The following is a 16,909-nucleotide window of genomic DNA, read 5'->3' as shown; positions in this document are numbered from 1 at the left end:
CCACTGTGGGACAGTAAAATAGTACTTGGTACTAATGCGAGCGAATGAGTGAAAGCTTTCAGTCGATAACGATTGCGTCGTTAAATGTTTGTGTTATGAGATGCGTCGCGACGATGTTACCGATTGATCAGATCGGCGGTACGAATTGAGAAGTCAAAATTATAATGGGATATTCCAATGACAATATTATGACGCTAAATTATTATTATAATTGTTCTTATGATTTGTAACAGATTGTTATTTAACTGCAGTTAATTAAATTCTCATCAATTGGATTGATGGCTGTGGTTAGCACGCGGCTATGGTACGAATGAAGTTGTATATGGTATTTGTATGACAACGGCCAAATGCGTTGATGATAATTAAAGTGCGAACAAAATCAATTTTTGGTTTTATTTGTTATATGATTATCACGTATGTATGATAATTATTAATGTGTAATTATTGCAAGGTAATTAAAATGCACCCGAATAGATCGATGAATTGACGGAATTTAATATGAGATAATAGTTATTAAATATTCAATATTATTTGAATCGATTATTATTTAATATTAATATGAATATTAATATTAAATACCGAATTCAATCTTACCGAATAATTAATAGTAACACAACTAAATATTCCATGTTTGATGGATGAGACCCACGCGCAACAAGTCCCGGCTTGTTTTTACTACGACGTAATACAACACCCGGTCTTTATTCAATTCCCGAAATATTAGTGAAACTCTACGAAATAATTATTAAAACTTATGAAACCGTATTAATTAATACTTATCTTGGCACGATGGCACGAATTCGTAATTGATAATCAATTAATTAGCAATTAGTGTTAATTTAAATATTAACTTGGAAATGTAGCGAAAAGAGCGTTCACAGCAAGTGTGTACAGTAAGAAGACTTGTGGTCAACTGACGAAAAGACGCGGTAACGCCGGGTCGTCGTTTCGACGGAACGGAAAATTCAGACACCCAAACGACAGAGATATACTGAAGGCGTGAGTGCAACGAAGATGCACTGAGAAACCGACGCTATGTTTAGCGCGCGCGTTCGTGGTGCGACCCGAGTTGGCGACGGGATGCATTTTAACACCGATAGATGGAGACCGGTTTAAATATTTAAATTTCAAATATCATGATGATAACAATTATTTACCGACTTCCGTTTTTAGACGGAACACGCTCCCGCCCGCGAGATGCGAATGTGAATGAGTGAGTGTGGTGGAAGTAGTGTAAATAGTGTATGAGTGTAAGTAGTGTAAATAGTGTATGAGTGTTTACAATATTGTTATAATTTTAAGTAATTTATGGTAAATATTATTAAGTAATTCAAGTATCGGGTAATAATGGACATAAGGTCGTAGTATTCCGGGTGTAGATTCCTCGCGATGTTTTGACCTCGACGACTCGTGTGACACCGTCGCTTCCTGGATGCACCTCAGTGATGACTCCCAGTTCCCAGATCATACAGGGTTTGTTTTTGTCGATGAGGATGACTACTGAACCCTCCTTGAGCTCCACTGCACCGTCGTTGTGCCATTTATGACGTTTTTGCATTTCGTTGAGATATTCGATCTGCCATCGTTTCCAAAAATCTTGTTTGGCCTTGGTAAGGAATCTCCAGGTGGACAGTTTATTATCTGGTACAGAAAGTAAGTCAGGATCAGGTAGAGATGTTAATTTTTTACCAATTAAAATATCAGCAGGAGAAAGAGCAATAGGATCATTTGGATCGGTAGAAATACTACAGAGAGGTCTGGAATTTAAGATAGCTTCAATATCTACTGCTAACGTGGTTAATTCCTCAAACATCAAAGATTGAGTACCAACCACGCGCTTAAAATGGTGTTTAAAAGATTTTACAGCCGCCTCCCACACTCCACCGAAGTGGGGTGAAAGAGGTGGATTGAAATGCCAAGTGATGTTACGTGGGTCAGAGAATGAAAGCACCTGATCCTGGTGATCTTTAGATTGCAGAAGATTGTAGAGTTCATGAAGTTGATTGCTAGCACCGACGAAATTTAAACCATTGTCTGAATGGATGTGTGATGGAATACCTCTGCGACCTATAAATCGTCGAAAACTAGCCAGAAATGCGTCAGTACTCAGATCACTGACGATTTCTATGTGTACTGCCCGAGTGGACATACAAATGATAATACAACCATACGCCTTGATGAGAGTGTTATTACGAGAACGAGTTTCACGATTATAACGTTTTTCTTTGATAAGAAAAGGACCACAAAAATCTAACCCGGTGTGTTCGAAAGCATATGAACTTTGGACTCGAGATCTTGGTAAGTCAGCCATCTTGTATTGTATAGGCTCTGGACGGTGACGGATGCAAACGACACACCTTCGAACAATTTTACGGACCTGATTCTTGCCGTCAAGAAGCCAGAATCGCTGACGGATAGTAAACAAAGTACTCTGAATTCCGGCATGATGCATGCGCTGATGGGTGTCTCGAATGATGAGATCTGTCACGTGATGATGAGATGGCAAGAGAATAGGGTGTTTCTGCGAACGAGTTAGATCAGAATTTTTTAGACGACCACCGACCTGAAGTAAACCGTTGTTACCAATGTATGGATTGAAAGCCCCCAATTTAGCACTCTTAACTGGTTTAGCATTTTTTAAGTTGCTAATTTCCGAACCGAACTGTTCCTGTTGAATGAGATGTAAAATTCGAGTTTCTGTCTGATGACGTTCTGCGACAGACACGCGATTGGTTTTGAAAGTGTTAGAAGGTCGCCAGCGAAGACAAAGCGAAATGACGTTAATGAGTTTCGAATAAGACGAGAATCGTTTAAAAATGACAGATGGTTCAGATTGAATGACAAAACATTGAAATTCTGGAGTTTCCAGTGGACCCTGAGTTTCGAGAATAGGATTAGTAGGCCAAAAATTAGAAGACTGAGATAACCAAGACGGGCCCTGAAACCAATTTGAATTGGTCTGAAAATCTCGCGGATATTGTCCACGGGATAGAGCGTCAGCTGGATTAGTTTTAGTTCCTACATACCGCCATTCGACGTCTGCGGTAAGTTTCTGAATTTCCTTGACTCGATTTGATTCGAAGACCTTTAACACGACTGGAGATTTTTTGATCCACGCGAGAGCATTCGTGGAATCTGACCAAAGAACTGAGCGCGATATAGAAACCCCAAGAGTTGATTGAACGTTGTGATATAATTTCGCGAGTGTGAGAGCCCCACAGAGTTCGAGTTTGGGAATCGTAGTTTCCTTGAGTGGTGCGACACGTGATTTCGAACAAGCTAAGCGGACCCAGACTTGATTCGAGCTGTTGGTAGAACGGATATAGATGCAGGCTCCATAACCTAGTTTACTAGCGTCGCAAAACCCGTGGATTTCGATTCCAGTGGGCTGATCGATAATAAGACGACGATTGATGTCAATTGCAGGCATGTGCGTCAGTTGTTCAGCAAATGACAGCCACTTGGCTGCCAATTCCTGTGATACAGATTCATCCCAACCAATCTTTAGACGCCAACAATCTTGCATGATTCCTTTGGCTGCGAAAACGATGGGACCTAGTAAACCTAGTGGATCAAAAATTTTCGCGATTTCGGAGAGAATGAGACGTTTGGTAAATTTCTCCTTGAGAGCGATCGGCCTAGAGGTGTAAATGAGAGTGTCTGACTGAGAATTCCAAGCTATCCCAAGCGTCTTAGATATAGCTTCCTGAGGCATACCCGATTCGGATTCGAACGTTTTGCTGGCAACGTTATCCAATGCATGACTGTGGTTGGATGCCCACTGACGAATATTAAAACCACCTAACTTCAATAGCTCAATAATCTCATCGCGTAAACGTAAGACTTCCTCTAACGTATCTGCTCCTGTAAGCAGATCATCGACATACAAATCTCGCTGGACAATTGGACTAGCTAGTGGAAAAGTTTTTTGTTCTTCGCGTGCAAGTTGATGCAAAGTACGGATGGCCAGGAAAGGAGATGAACTAACTCCGAAAGTTACGGTGTTTAAGTTAAATACTGCGATACGTCCATCGTTGTACCAGAAGATGCGGTGGTATCGCCGATCTTCAGGGGCGATCAGAATCTGCCGGTACATCTTTTCAATGTCTGCTGTTATGACGAATACATGAGTACGAAAACGCAATAAATGTTCACAGAGTTTGTCCTGGATAGTAGCTCCGACCATCAGCACCTTATTAAGCGATAAATCGTTACTAGTCTTAGCGGAAGCATCGAAAACGACCCGTAATTTCGTAGTGAGGCTTGTGTTTTTAATTACTGCGTGATGTGGAATGTAATACCCTGGAGGAGATTCGTCAGAAACGAGCGACATATGTCCTAAATCAATATATTCCTGCATGACCTTGTGATATTCTAATTTCAACTCTGGATTGGCTTGTAACTTCCGCTGTAATGAAAAAAATCGACGAAGTGCCTGTGGACGAGAATCACCTAAATCGAAATCTTCATGCCGAAATGGCAATCTGACGACATACTTCCCGTCAGGAGTACGCTGAACATGATCAACGTAATGTTTTTCACATAAATCGTTTTCGGTAGTTTTTACAGTTTTATTAGATAGATCTTCGATCTCCCAAAATTTTTCTAAGGTCTGTTGTAAGCTAGTCAAGCAACACGAATCAATTCGTGCCTTTTTATTTGCTTCCAACCCCCCAACGACTACCCAGCCTAAATGAGTTTTCTGTAGTAATAAGTCACCTTGTGTGGGATTGATTTTTATTTGACCTGATTGTAAGAGCGCGACTGTGGTACCCGCGCCAATTAGTATGTCGACAGGACGTAGTATATGAAAATTTGGGTCCGCGAGAGGCAAGTTTTCTGGAAGCTCTACTTGATCGCGTGGAAAGATGTCTCGGGGTTCAAAGTCGGTGATTTTTTCGATTACAGTACATGATATGAGTTTGTGATAACGAGGATTAATCAGAGATTCGAGCACCACGCTTGTCTTCCCGATTGTATTTGTCGAGAGGGCATTGACCCCGTGAATAGAGTCAATAGATTTGCGGATTGGTAGTTGTAAACGTTTAGCAAGTTCGAAAGTAATAAGGTGTACGGTAGAACACGTATCTAATAAGACTCGAGCTGTAGCGAATGTACCGGATGTTGCCCGAACCCGCACCATGGCGCTCATCATTAAAGTCGCACTCGAATGCCTAAGAGTCGGCGATTGAAGATCCCCGGGTCTTAGTCATCTGGGAGGATCCGTCCTTTTCTGATGATCGCCGCCAGAGAAGGGTTTTACGGAATGTAATTTTGAATGATGGAATTTTGTACAGTATTTGCAATGATGCTTAGAGGGACACGGAAAATGGTTTTTGTTTAGACAATTCCTACAGCGGTTGTGTTGTTTCACGAAATCCCATCGTTTGGGAACCGGTAATTTATCGAATTCTCTGCATTGGTATAAATAATGATCAGCAGCACGACAGTAGTCGCATGATTTCGTAGCAATAATGAGAGCGCGATCTCCCTCCGCGTTTTTGAAGGTTTTTGACTGATTTGAAGAACCGATAAAAGGCCGTTTGTTAGTATTGTTCTTGTTTGAGGTGGGTATAGCTTTAGTGTGCATACGCGAGATGGTTGCCTCTAAAAATTTGAACATATCGTCGACAGTAGGGGAATCGTCTGGTTTAAGAGTATCTTGCCATTTTTCAGCAATAAGATCCGGTAAAATCCGTTCAATGTGCCAAATAAAGCATTCATGATTTGGTGGGCATCTAAGCGTTTCGAGGGATGTTAGATTTTGTCGTGCAGTGTTGAGTATGTGTCCAAGGGTGGCTGGGTTAGCCGTTTCCGGTTTTTTGAGATTAAATATCGCCCCGATGTGTTTGCCTCTCAATACCCTCTTAAGTTCATAAGTTCCCTTAAGGATGGACCAAGCTACCTGATAATTGGCATCCGAAGCCTGTAAATGTATGATCCGTTGCGCGGCCTCTCCCTTCAGACTCGTTTTTAAATATTGAAATTTTATAATATCGGCAATATCGTCGCGTCGATCAATAATGCTCTGAAACAAGTTTGAGAACGATATTCACTCGTTGTAATCCCCGGAGAAAGTGGGTAGTTGCGGTACCGGCAGTCTTTGTAAAGTTTGTTTTTCAGTTTGAGTTGAATTCCCGATAATTGTACTGTTCGCGAGAGGGCCGTCTTTCGCGAGATGTTCAGCAATACCGTAATATCCATCGGATACATTTGTGAAGTGTTCTGTTTCAGCTGTCAGAGGTTGACACGCGATCAATTCGTTGAAAAGCTCTTCGTATTCGCGAAATGCAACCGTGACGCGTTCGAATCGTAATCGTGCTCGCAAATCGGATATTTGTTGTTGATTTATTGAATCGACTAATTGATCAACGTAGCATGCTGCTATGTTACGTTTTCTCTCGATCGGTGAAATGGTCTCGCCTTCTTTTGTGTCCGTCATTTTAAGAATTAGATATTTAAAACTGGGTATTGAGATTCAAGTTGTACTAGTGATAAGGAAAATGGAAAAACTTCAACTGCACGACCCGCAAATCGCCGCAATTCGCTGATAAATTCAGATAATTTAGGCGATCCCAGGAATCAAACAGTCCAAATCCCCAATTAAACGCGCCCAAATTACGGAGATAATTAATTAACGTAATCGAGTGACCCCGATGATCACGACAATGAAAAGATCCTTAGATCAAATAATTGACGGGACCCGAATGGTCAATCGACTCAGCAATCTTTAATTTAAACAATTCGGTTACTCTATACTTTGAAGACTTGAGCAATTCACTGATCGCAACAATTAAATGGTCTTGCGACAAATAACTGATGTAATCCCAGAATTGCACAGCTCAATCCGAAATAAGACAATAATTCGAATATAATGAAATCAAATATTGAAGTATACTTAAATTAATAGAATAATTGAATAAATAAAATAATTTAATCGACAGTATATTAAATACACTGCCAAAGATAATTAAATGTTTAATAAACTTTTAACTTAGCTCGTATCACTGCAGATGATCCTCCAGATGCGGCGGTGTCAACGAGTCGGTAATATGAATGGCGTTTTGATTCAAATTGCATCCACAATGAATAATTGATATTTGTTTGTATATATATTTAAATTGTCCAATCGAGAAAACCTCACAGGAGGCACCAAAATGTTTGTGGGAAAATGTTCCCTTTCTTTTTGTTTTTATTTTATATTTAAATCTAAATTTACCTGTAAATTAAATTAAATTAGTAATTGGAATGTAATTAACTTCTTATAATGATAGGTAGGATATGACAGGTATTATTTAATAAAACTCGTGGTTTGGGTATATCAAAATCGAAGAATATATTTTGACCCAAAAAAAAAATAGGGAAAGCGCTACGGCATAAAACCCTTTGAAGAATACAATGAAAGATTGAGAATGTTAAGATAATGAGAATGAGGGTAACTCGTTGAACAATTGATACAAAATGAAATGTAGAGATGTGTGTGTATGTGTGTATGTCAATGTGTACTGGGATGATAGAGAGTCTACTGTGGGACAGTTAAATAGTACTTGGTACTAATGCGATGGTAAGAGTCCACTGTGGGACAGTTAAATAGTACTTGGTACTAGTGCGATGTTAAAGAGTCCACTGTGGGACAGTAAAATAGTACTTGGTACTAATGCGAGCGAATGAGTGAAAGCTTTCAGTCGATAACGATTGCGTCGTTAAATGTTTGTGTTATGAGATGCGTCGCGACGATGTTACCGATTGATCAGATCGGCGGTACGAATTGAGAAGTCAAAATTATAATGGGATATTCCAATGACAATATTATGACGCTAAATTATTATTATAATTGTTCTTATGATTTGTAACAGATTGTTATTTAACTGCAGTTAATTAAATTCTCATCAATTGGATTGATGGCTGTGGTTAGCACGCGGCTATGGTACGAATGAAGTTGTATATGGTATTTGTATGACAACGGCCAAATGCGTTGATGATAATTAAAGTGCGAACAAAATCAATTTTTGGTTTTATTTGTTATATGATTATCACGTATGTATGATAATTATTAATGTGTAATTATTGCAAGGTAATTAAAATGCACCCGAATAGATCGATGAATTGACGGAATTTAATATGAGATAATAGTTATTAAATATTCAATATTATTTGAATCGATTATTATTTAATATTAATATGAATATTAATATTAAATACCGAATTCAATCTTACCGAATAATTAATAGTAACACAACTAAATATTCCATGTTTGATGGATGAGACCCACGCGCAACAAGTCCCGGCTTGTTTTTACTACGACGTAATACAACACCCGGTCTTTATTCAATTCCCGAAATATTAGTGAAACTCTACGAAATAATTATTAAAACTTATGAAACCGTATTAATTAATACTTATCTTGGCACGATGGCACGAATTCGTAATTGATAATCAATTAATTAGCAATTAGTGTTAATTTAAATATTAACTTGGAAATGTAGCGAAAAGAGCGTTCACAGCAAGTGTGTACAGTAAGAAGACTTGTGGTCAACTGACGAAAAGACGCGGTAACGCCGGGTCGTCGTTTCGACGGAACGGAAAATTCAGACACCCAAACGACAGAGATATACTGAAGGCGTGAGTGCAACGAAGATGCACTGAGAAACCGACGCTATGTTTAGCGCGCGCGTTCGTGGTGCGACCCGAGTTGGCGACGGGATGCATTTTAACACCGATAGATGGAGACCGGTTTAAATATTTAAATTTCAAATATCATGATGATAACAATTATTTACCGACTTCCGTTTTTAGACGGAACAATATATTTTTTGTAAATTTCATATTTTGTGTTTTTTTTTCTGTTTTTCATTTTTTTTTTTTTTTTTTTTTTTTTTTGTCTTGCTGTTTGTGCAAGATTTACTTATCTTACCCTTCACCTTTTAATACATATATATACCTTGAAATAATAAGATGCGGTTTGAAAGATGATTAACGGGCCAAACCCATTACCTTTCGTTATTTGTACATAGATTTATATTTTAAATCACTTTTCTTAATTAATGTCATTAGTGCGTAATTACACATACTCATGAGCTTTGGCTTCCTTGGATGATACAAGAATAGCTGAAGACCGGGTATCATGAATATGAGTATTGACGCGTTTGAGTATGTATGACTTGCTGTTATTATATCTGGATATTACAACAATGTTTATTGTATATAAAAGAAAATGTTTTTTTTTTTTTATTTATTTATTTATTTATCTTTTTTTTATTTGTTCATGTTTATTTATTATTATTTTTTTTTAATTTTTGTGTTATGTTTTGCTTGTTTTTTTATTTTTATTTTTATTTTATTTATTATATATATATATATATTTTTTTTTTGTTTTTGTGTTTGAACGTGATAAGTTCATTTAGATTGTTATTAGTATTGTTAGTTAGTGATCCCTTTTTACCATTTGTTAGTAGTTATAAGGTAAGTAGGTTTGTTACTAGCCTCTTCTGCATGCGGACAAGTCGGCGATTTGGTAGTGATCAATTGTTACTCTTTTTGTTAGTGGTTATTTTCTTTTGTTTCTTTCGTGAGTTCCTCTTCCTTCGGATTTTTCTTTTGCAATATCGTATTTTAGTTGCTTTGCGTCGGCGGGCCTGTCTTCTGCGTTTTTGTTTGGTGTACTCAATTCTATCACATTCGGATGCCATGTCATCCATATAAGTTGGTAGATCTTGAGTTATATCAGGTGAGGTGTTATATGGGTGGTATAAACTCACGCATGGTTGGTGGTTGCATGAGTGCTGTCCAGACGATAAGTATGGCTCCTCGTAGAATCTTGATATATCGTCCATGAGGTCGAGGTAGCAGTAGGTGGAAGGTCGTTAGTAAAAATGTTTGACTGCCATCAGGTTGGATAACCTGATCATGGTTTCTCTGAGGTAAATACTAGTCCGATCGTCAGCTCATGGTATTTCTCCAAACAGCCGAAGCAAATCTACTTTGTAAACTAATTCTGGATAGTATTCTTGTCGGGCTTTTCGTATTCTGCGTTGTTCTCTGAGATGATTCTTGCTTTTCCAATAATTTCTCATGACTTGTATCTTAAGGTCCTTATCTTGGGCAATGACCCAAGCGGTGTGTATTTCCAAGGGGCTTGCTTTAATGTCCTTGTCGATTTTTATAGGTTTAGGTATTGTGCGTAATTCTGTTTCTAGTTCCAGTTGGTCTGGGTGTTGTTGATAGTATTTACTGCAGCGCAATCGTCGCAATGTTCTTATACGCGTTCGTTTGAACCAGTGATTTTGGATGATTATAGACGAGACGATGTAAGCGAACTGCATATCTAAACCAAGTGAGAGATTTCTCGGGAAATACTTAGCTGTCTTGTCCGGCATTGTATTTTACAAAGGGAACGTTTTTTGTTGATCTCGTAGCCACTGCCTTAGGTAGATTGCGTTAGTCAGTGCGCAGTAATAGTTCTTTCTTTGTCCGTGTGTTGTACAGGTGGTTGATGATGTTCGAATAACGTCGAACTTGGGGCAATTATATTTTCTGGTTTTTAGATTCACTATATTACGTTTCAATACTTGCTGTAGATAAGTGGCCTTGATTTCTCCCCTTGTGAAGATTGTGCGAGCGTTCCTTGCGTATCTCTTTATGATTTTTAACACTTGGTGGAGTTGAGTGTCACCTTCTGACCAATGAATACCGTGATGCTTGGAAGTAACCCAATCGTTTCTTTCACGAATCTTAGGTGATAGTTTGTGGTACGAAAAGGTTGCTCGACTATCCAGTGACCTAGAATATCTTCAGTGGTTGCGACTAATACGATTTCCTTTGGAGTAAATTCTTCTTTATTGTCTCAGAATCCTTGGATGTCGATCACTATGTCCATAATACTTTTAAAAAGTCTTATTTTGTAAATGAACGAAAAAGGTGTTTCTTAAATTCTCGAACCGATTCTTTAGCGAACTGGTTCTATAACTGGTTCGAATGCAACGGTGTAGAGAGTTTTCTATCCAATATTCTCGCAAAAAGATTTTCCCAAAGTGTCCGTATTGACTGGCTTGACAAGCTTGATCCAGGTCGTCTATGTCCAATGTTAGTGGAAGAGTTATTTTGAAAGATAATAATATCTTTCGGTAAATTCGATGCTCCTCAACCGGGTCTATATTGTATGCTTCTTCGTTGAGAAAATCGTCGCAGAGCAGGTTATTTCGTAATCGTAGTCTTGTCCGTAGTTTCCTTGTAGCTTGTGCCGCTTTCCAGTGGTTTCGATGAATCAGGTAACATGTAAGTTCACAAAAATCTTCGAAACTCTGGTTCCAGTTTCTGTGTTGTTGAATCTTAATTATATTAGCGTCTCTCTCTTCGTCAGTGGTAAGCCTATTCTCGGGGAGACCTTTGCACATAACTTACGTTCATCAGAGTTGAGTGATTCCAAATTTTCGTGGAGGTTGTAGCATTGTTGATAACTTACGCTGGATTCTATTGTTGAAGATTTATTCCTAGTATAACAGAAAATTAAATTGTAAGTTAGTCTCCTAGTGAAAAATGTTAAATATCCAGTTAAAATTAATGAAGTAATTAGCATTCCATGCAGGAGGTAATTTGGTGGATGTTTGTCCTCTTTGGGCAATTTAGGAGTTCGTAATTCTCTCTTTACTTGACCCAAAGTGAAGTCGTAAGATAGAAATCCATATGAGTCGATGAGAGATACTTTCGTAGAACTGTCGTTTGTGTAATTGGTTGAGTTGAGAGGTTCGTAATCGCGTATTTCCGGAAATAATTGTGTTACATTGAGTCCTATGGTAGGTTGTTGTTGGAGTTGAATCTCAAGATCGGAATTCGCAGATCCGACCAAGTTTACATAGCCAATTCTTATAGAGGCCTCCGGACTCAAACTTAAGGTTCCCGTGCCAGATATATTGACGTATTCTGTAGATTTTCCTGGGTGTTGGACTTGAAGTAAGCTCAGATGCGGGATAGAGTAAATCCAACCTTTAATGTCTTCTAAGGATTTCCAATATAAGTAGTGGGTCTTGCTTAACTTTATGTCACATCTCTGAAATGATTCGAGATCTGAGTTGGCGAGTAGGTCAGCTTCACACGCAGGATGAACGGCGGTTTCGTATATCACAAAATTGGGTTTGCAAATATAGGATCTTTCAAATTTTTGGCATCGTTTAAGTTCATTCTCTTGAATCAGCGAGTAGCTTTCGTGGTTTGTAGACATCATCAGGTTGTCAGATCGGGGTTGGATATAGGCCGAACCCTTGGTGTTGTTTCCAAAAGTCTGTTGAACTGGATAGGCGTGAAGTTTGTACAAGTTGTATTTTGATGATCGTATTAGTGGTATTCGAAGTGTCAAGATAAATTTATCGTTGAGCGATTCGTACTCAACTTTCATTAACTGAGAAGCTTTTTCATTATAGAGGTCTTTAACAGTTATAGGAAATTGATGTTGTGGATTATTTTTGTTGAATTTTCCTATGGTTTCTGAGATTTTCCTCGGGCTGAGAATTCTTGGAGGGATGGTTCCGGCTAAAGCGAAATCAATTGCTTCCAAAATGTCTTCCATATGAGTTCGGTAGTCCTCGAAACAGTTTCGAGCTTGGACACTCCAAGAACTCAATCGCATAACGTAGCCTGAATAAGTTACATCCTCCTTGTTGATTGAACCTTTCATTTCCTTTAGAGGTGCCACGTATTTATAATAATTACCGCGGCGTAAAATTAGTTGATTTAAATCTTCGTATAGATCTGAGTGGATTATTTGTGCGTTCCTTTCGAGAAGAATTGAGTCGTTGGGGTTAGAAGTAAGAATTATCTTACTGAAATTATCGAGATAATGTTGAAGAATAGTTAATTTATTCTGTTCGACCAATGATGATCGATTATTTACTTGCCCAGAACCGACCAACCGTCTTATTAACTTCATTCGCTCAGTTGATTCTCGAAAATGCGTTTGTAGTCGTCAAGTTGTATGTAGTGCCTGCAGTCGTCTTTTTCAATTGTCGATCGGCAGTATTCGTTCAGGAGGTTTATTTCCATGTCCATTGTGTTGGGGATCTGTTGTTCATGAAAACCTAGGTCTACTACGGTGATTAGCTTCCATTCATCTTGGGTAAAGTGGATATCGGCGAGATGTTCATAGTAGAGTCCTGAACTAGGTTCCAGTGGCTTCAAATGAACAGCACTTCCTTTCACATTGCTTATGGTAGTAATGAAGGTCAAGATTATCTTGATCAGGGTTTCCATGTTGATGATCGTTGCACTAAAATTATTGCTTTAATTTTTTACTGTATTCTTGGGATTTGAGAAACTCAATTTAATCTTAAGGTTAGATTTTAAAGACGAAAGTGGCATGCATGAGGTTAGTTTGGAGGTTGTCGTGTATTCTCGGGTTCGGTTCTAGGTTCACGAGGATCCAGGTCAGGAGGAAAGTTATATTGTGTACCGACTGTTCTAGGAGCAGCGTAAATTACTTCTCTAGTGTGGTTGGGTGGTGCGTACGGCAAGTACGGGTAAATATTTTGATTGGTGATGACATTAGATTTTTCTTTCTCCGCTAGCTCTACGTTTTCTGGCGTGATATTTTTACCAGTCTTGGGTAGATGTAGTAGGAGATTAGTGACAGAGTCCCAAAATGCTCCAATTAACCATATACTCCATCCGTATAGAGTATGTAATGCATAGCCATGAATCAATGTGTCTATTGCAAATTTAATTGCCTTGAATGTGAGATATACTCCAAAGAGTGTTACGCTGAAGGTATCCACCGTGTTGAAGAAATTATACACTTTTCCCCAAGCTTTAGCTAGAGATAGCCTTATAGCTTCTTCATCAATAAAATTATTAATCTTGATGGTACTATCAGCTACAGACTGTCCTGTTGCTCCTCTGGCGATGGTGTTTAACACAGCCGTTCTTTCCAATGGGAACATCATGTAGTCTTTTAATTTTACGATGTCGTTGTCGGAGTAAATTCCTCCTGTTGCTAGTCCTTGAGCTGGTACATACTTCCAGGAGTGATTTGTGGAAGCTGTGAGTTGTTCTGGGCTTGGTACCGAAGAGAGTTTAGGATTTAATTCATACCATGAGTCTTCTAGTCGATACATAGGTGCCAATAAAGGGTTGCAGTCTATCTGCGTCCTAGTTTTAATTAGTATGTGAGTTCGTGGTAACATATAGTATGTGTCGTTACCTCTTAGTACAGGTAATTCTTGGTAGCATTCTCTTGTATCTCGTCTTCTTACGTCTACTGCTATACACTTAGCGAATCTTATTACTTCACCTGAGACGTGAGCAATATATCCTGGTTTCTTCATGAATTGGAATGCAAATTCATCAGGTGCTAACGTAGCTATAATAAGTGCATTTTGTAAAACCTTCTTTTCCAGCTCACATTCCTGTCTGATCATATCGTTGGACAGCATCATAATCTGGTTGTGAAGGTGGCGTTCTAGATATACAAATTTAGTGTTGACATAAGTGAAAAGATCCATTGATTGCGTATCTATCCTGTTGGCGTCGTTGAAAAATTCGCTATTTTCGGAGTCAAGTATTCAGAGTCTAGGATGTTCAGTCTTGATCAGTTTGGTGGCGCAGTTTGCAATATGAACCTTCGTTGTTAGTGCAAATGTTACGCCTCCAGTAGTAACTGAATATCCCGTGTAAAAAAAAAAATGTTCGAAAAATATACGAAAAATGTTCGAAGCTCGAACATCGAAACGTGACACGATTTCGCATATTTTTCGAACATTTTTCGAACATTCAATGAGTTGATTTTTTTCGTTCCGAAAATTTTTTACAAAAAATATTTTGTATTTTTTTTTTTTTTTGGACTAAGGTTTTCAAATTTTATGATTCTTTTATTCTAGATAAGTAAAAAAATATTTATAATTTATGAATTCTGAGATTTTAAAAGTTTTGCGTGAAAATCTTAAAAAAATTTTCAAGCAAATTTGAAACAATTTTTGAATAATATCCGAACAATTTTCGTACTTAAAATTTCTTGTATTTTGAGTCTATTTTTTCTCAAAATACTAAGGGAACTTTTCGAACAAATTTCGAACATTTTTCAAACACATTTCGTATATAGAATTTTTTTGATTTTGAGTCGATTATTTCTCAAAATAGGAAGGGAACTTTTCGAACAAATTTCGAACATTTTTCGAATGTTTTTCGAACACATTTCGTATATGAAATTTCTTGGATTTTTTGTCTATTTTTTCTCGAAAACTAAGGGAACTTTTCAAACAAATTTCGAACATTTTTCAAACATTTCGTATATAAAATTTTTTTAATTTTGAGTCGATTTTTTCTCAAAATAGGAAGGGAACTTTTCGGACATTTTTCGAACACATTTCGTATATGAAGTTTCGTAGATTTTGAGTCTATTTTTTCACAAAATACTAAGGGAACTTTTCGAACAAATTTCAAACATTTTTCGAATGTTTTTCGAACACATTTCGTATATGAAATTTCTTAGATTTTAAGTCTATTTTTTCACAAAATACTAAGGGAACTTTTCGAACAAATTTCGAACATTTTTCAAACACATTTCGTACATAAAATTTTTTTGATTTTTTGTCTATTTTTTCTCGAAAACTAAGGGAACTTTTCGAACAAATTTCGAACATTTTTCGAATACATTTCGTACATGGAATTTCTAGGATTTTGAGTCTATTTTTTCACAAAATACTAAGGGAACGTTTCGAACATTTTTCGAACACATTTCGTAGATGAAATTTCTTGGATTTTAAGTCTATTTTTTCTAAAAATTATAAGGAAACTTTCCGAATAAATTTCGATCATTTTTCGAACATATTTCGTACATAGAATTTTTTGGTTTTTTGTCTATATTTTCTCAAAATACTCAGGAAACTTTTCGAACAAATTTCGAACATTTTTCGAATACATTTCGTCCATGAAATTTCTTGGATATTTTGTCTATTTTTCTCGAAAACTAAAGAAACTTTTTGAACAAATTTCAAACATTTTTCGAATACATTTCGTATATGTAATATCTAGGATTTTGAGTCTATTTTTTCTCAAAACACTAAGGGAACTTTTCGAACAAATTTCGAACATTTTTCGAACTCATTTCGAATATGAAATATCTAGGATTTTGAGTCTATTTTTTTCTCAAAATACTAAGGGAACTTTTCGAACAAATTTCGAACACATTTCGTATAAGGAATTTTTTGGATTTTAAGTCTATTTTTTTACAAAATACTAAGGGAACTTTTCGAAAAAATTTCGAACATTTTTCGAATGTTTTTCGAACAGATATCGTATATAAAATTTCTTGGATATTTTGTCTATTTTTCTTGAAAACTAAAGAATCTTTTTGAACAAATTTCAAGCATTTTTCAAATACATTTCGTATATGTAATATCTAGGATTTTGAGTCTTTTTTTTTTTCAAAACACTAAGGGAACTTTTCGAACAAATTTCGAACATTTTTCGAACTTATTTCGAATATGAAATATCTAGGATTTTGAGTCTATTTTTTTCTTAAAATACTAAGGGAACTTTTCGAACAAATTTCGAACATTTTTCGAACTCATTTCGAATATGAAATATCTAGGATTTTGAGTCTATTTTTTTCTCAAAATACTAAGGGAACTTTTCGAACAAATTTCGAACACATTTCGTATAAGGAATTTTTTGGATTTTATGTCTATTTTTTTACAAAATACTAAGGGAACTTTTCGAAAAAATTTCGAACATTTTTCGAATGTTTTTCGAACACATTTCGTATATAAAATTTCTTGGATTTTTTGTCTATTTTTCTCGAAAACTAAAGAAACTTTTCGAATAAATTTCGAACATTTTTCAAACACATTTCGTATATGAAATATCTAGGATTTTGAGTCTATTTTTTCTCAAAATACTAAGGGAACTTTTCGAAAAATTTCGA

The 16,909-nt window shown here is 36.9% G+C and overlaps 1 protein-coding gene across 1 annotated transcript; it reads right to left on the bottom strand.

The window, feature by feature from the left end:
- Positions 1-1,330: 1,330 nt before the first annotated feature.
- Positions 1,331-5,143, bottom strand: LOC130676913 (uncharacterized). The gene has a single exon (XM_057483420.1). It carries the CDS (start codon positions 5,141-5,143, stop codon positions 1,331-1,333), a length of 3,813 nt encoding a protein of 1,270 aa, XP_057339403.1.
- Positions 5,144-16,909: the final 11,766 nt, after the last annotated feature.

The sequence above is a fragment of the Microplitis mediator genome, chromosome 11, assembly GCF_029852145.1.
Source record: "Microplitis mediator isolate UGA2020A chromosome 11, iyMicMedi2.1, whole genome shotgun sequence".
Classification (NCBI taxonomy): Eukaryota; Metazoa; Arthropoda; class Insecta; order Hymenoptera; family Braconidae; genus Microplitis; species Microplitis mediator.
This window is presented reverse-complemented; position numbering and strand designations above follow the sequence as displayed.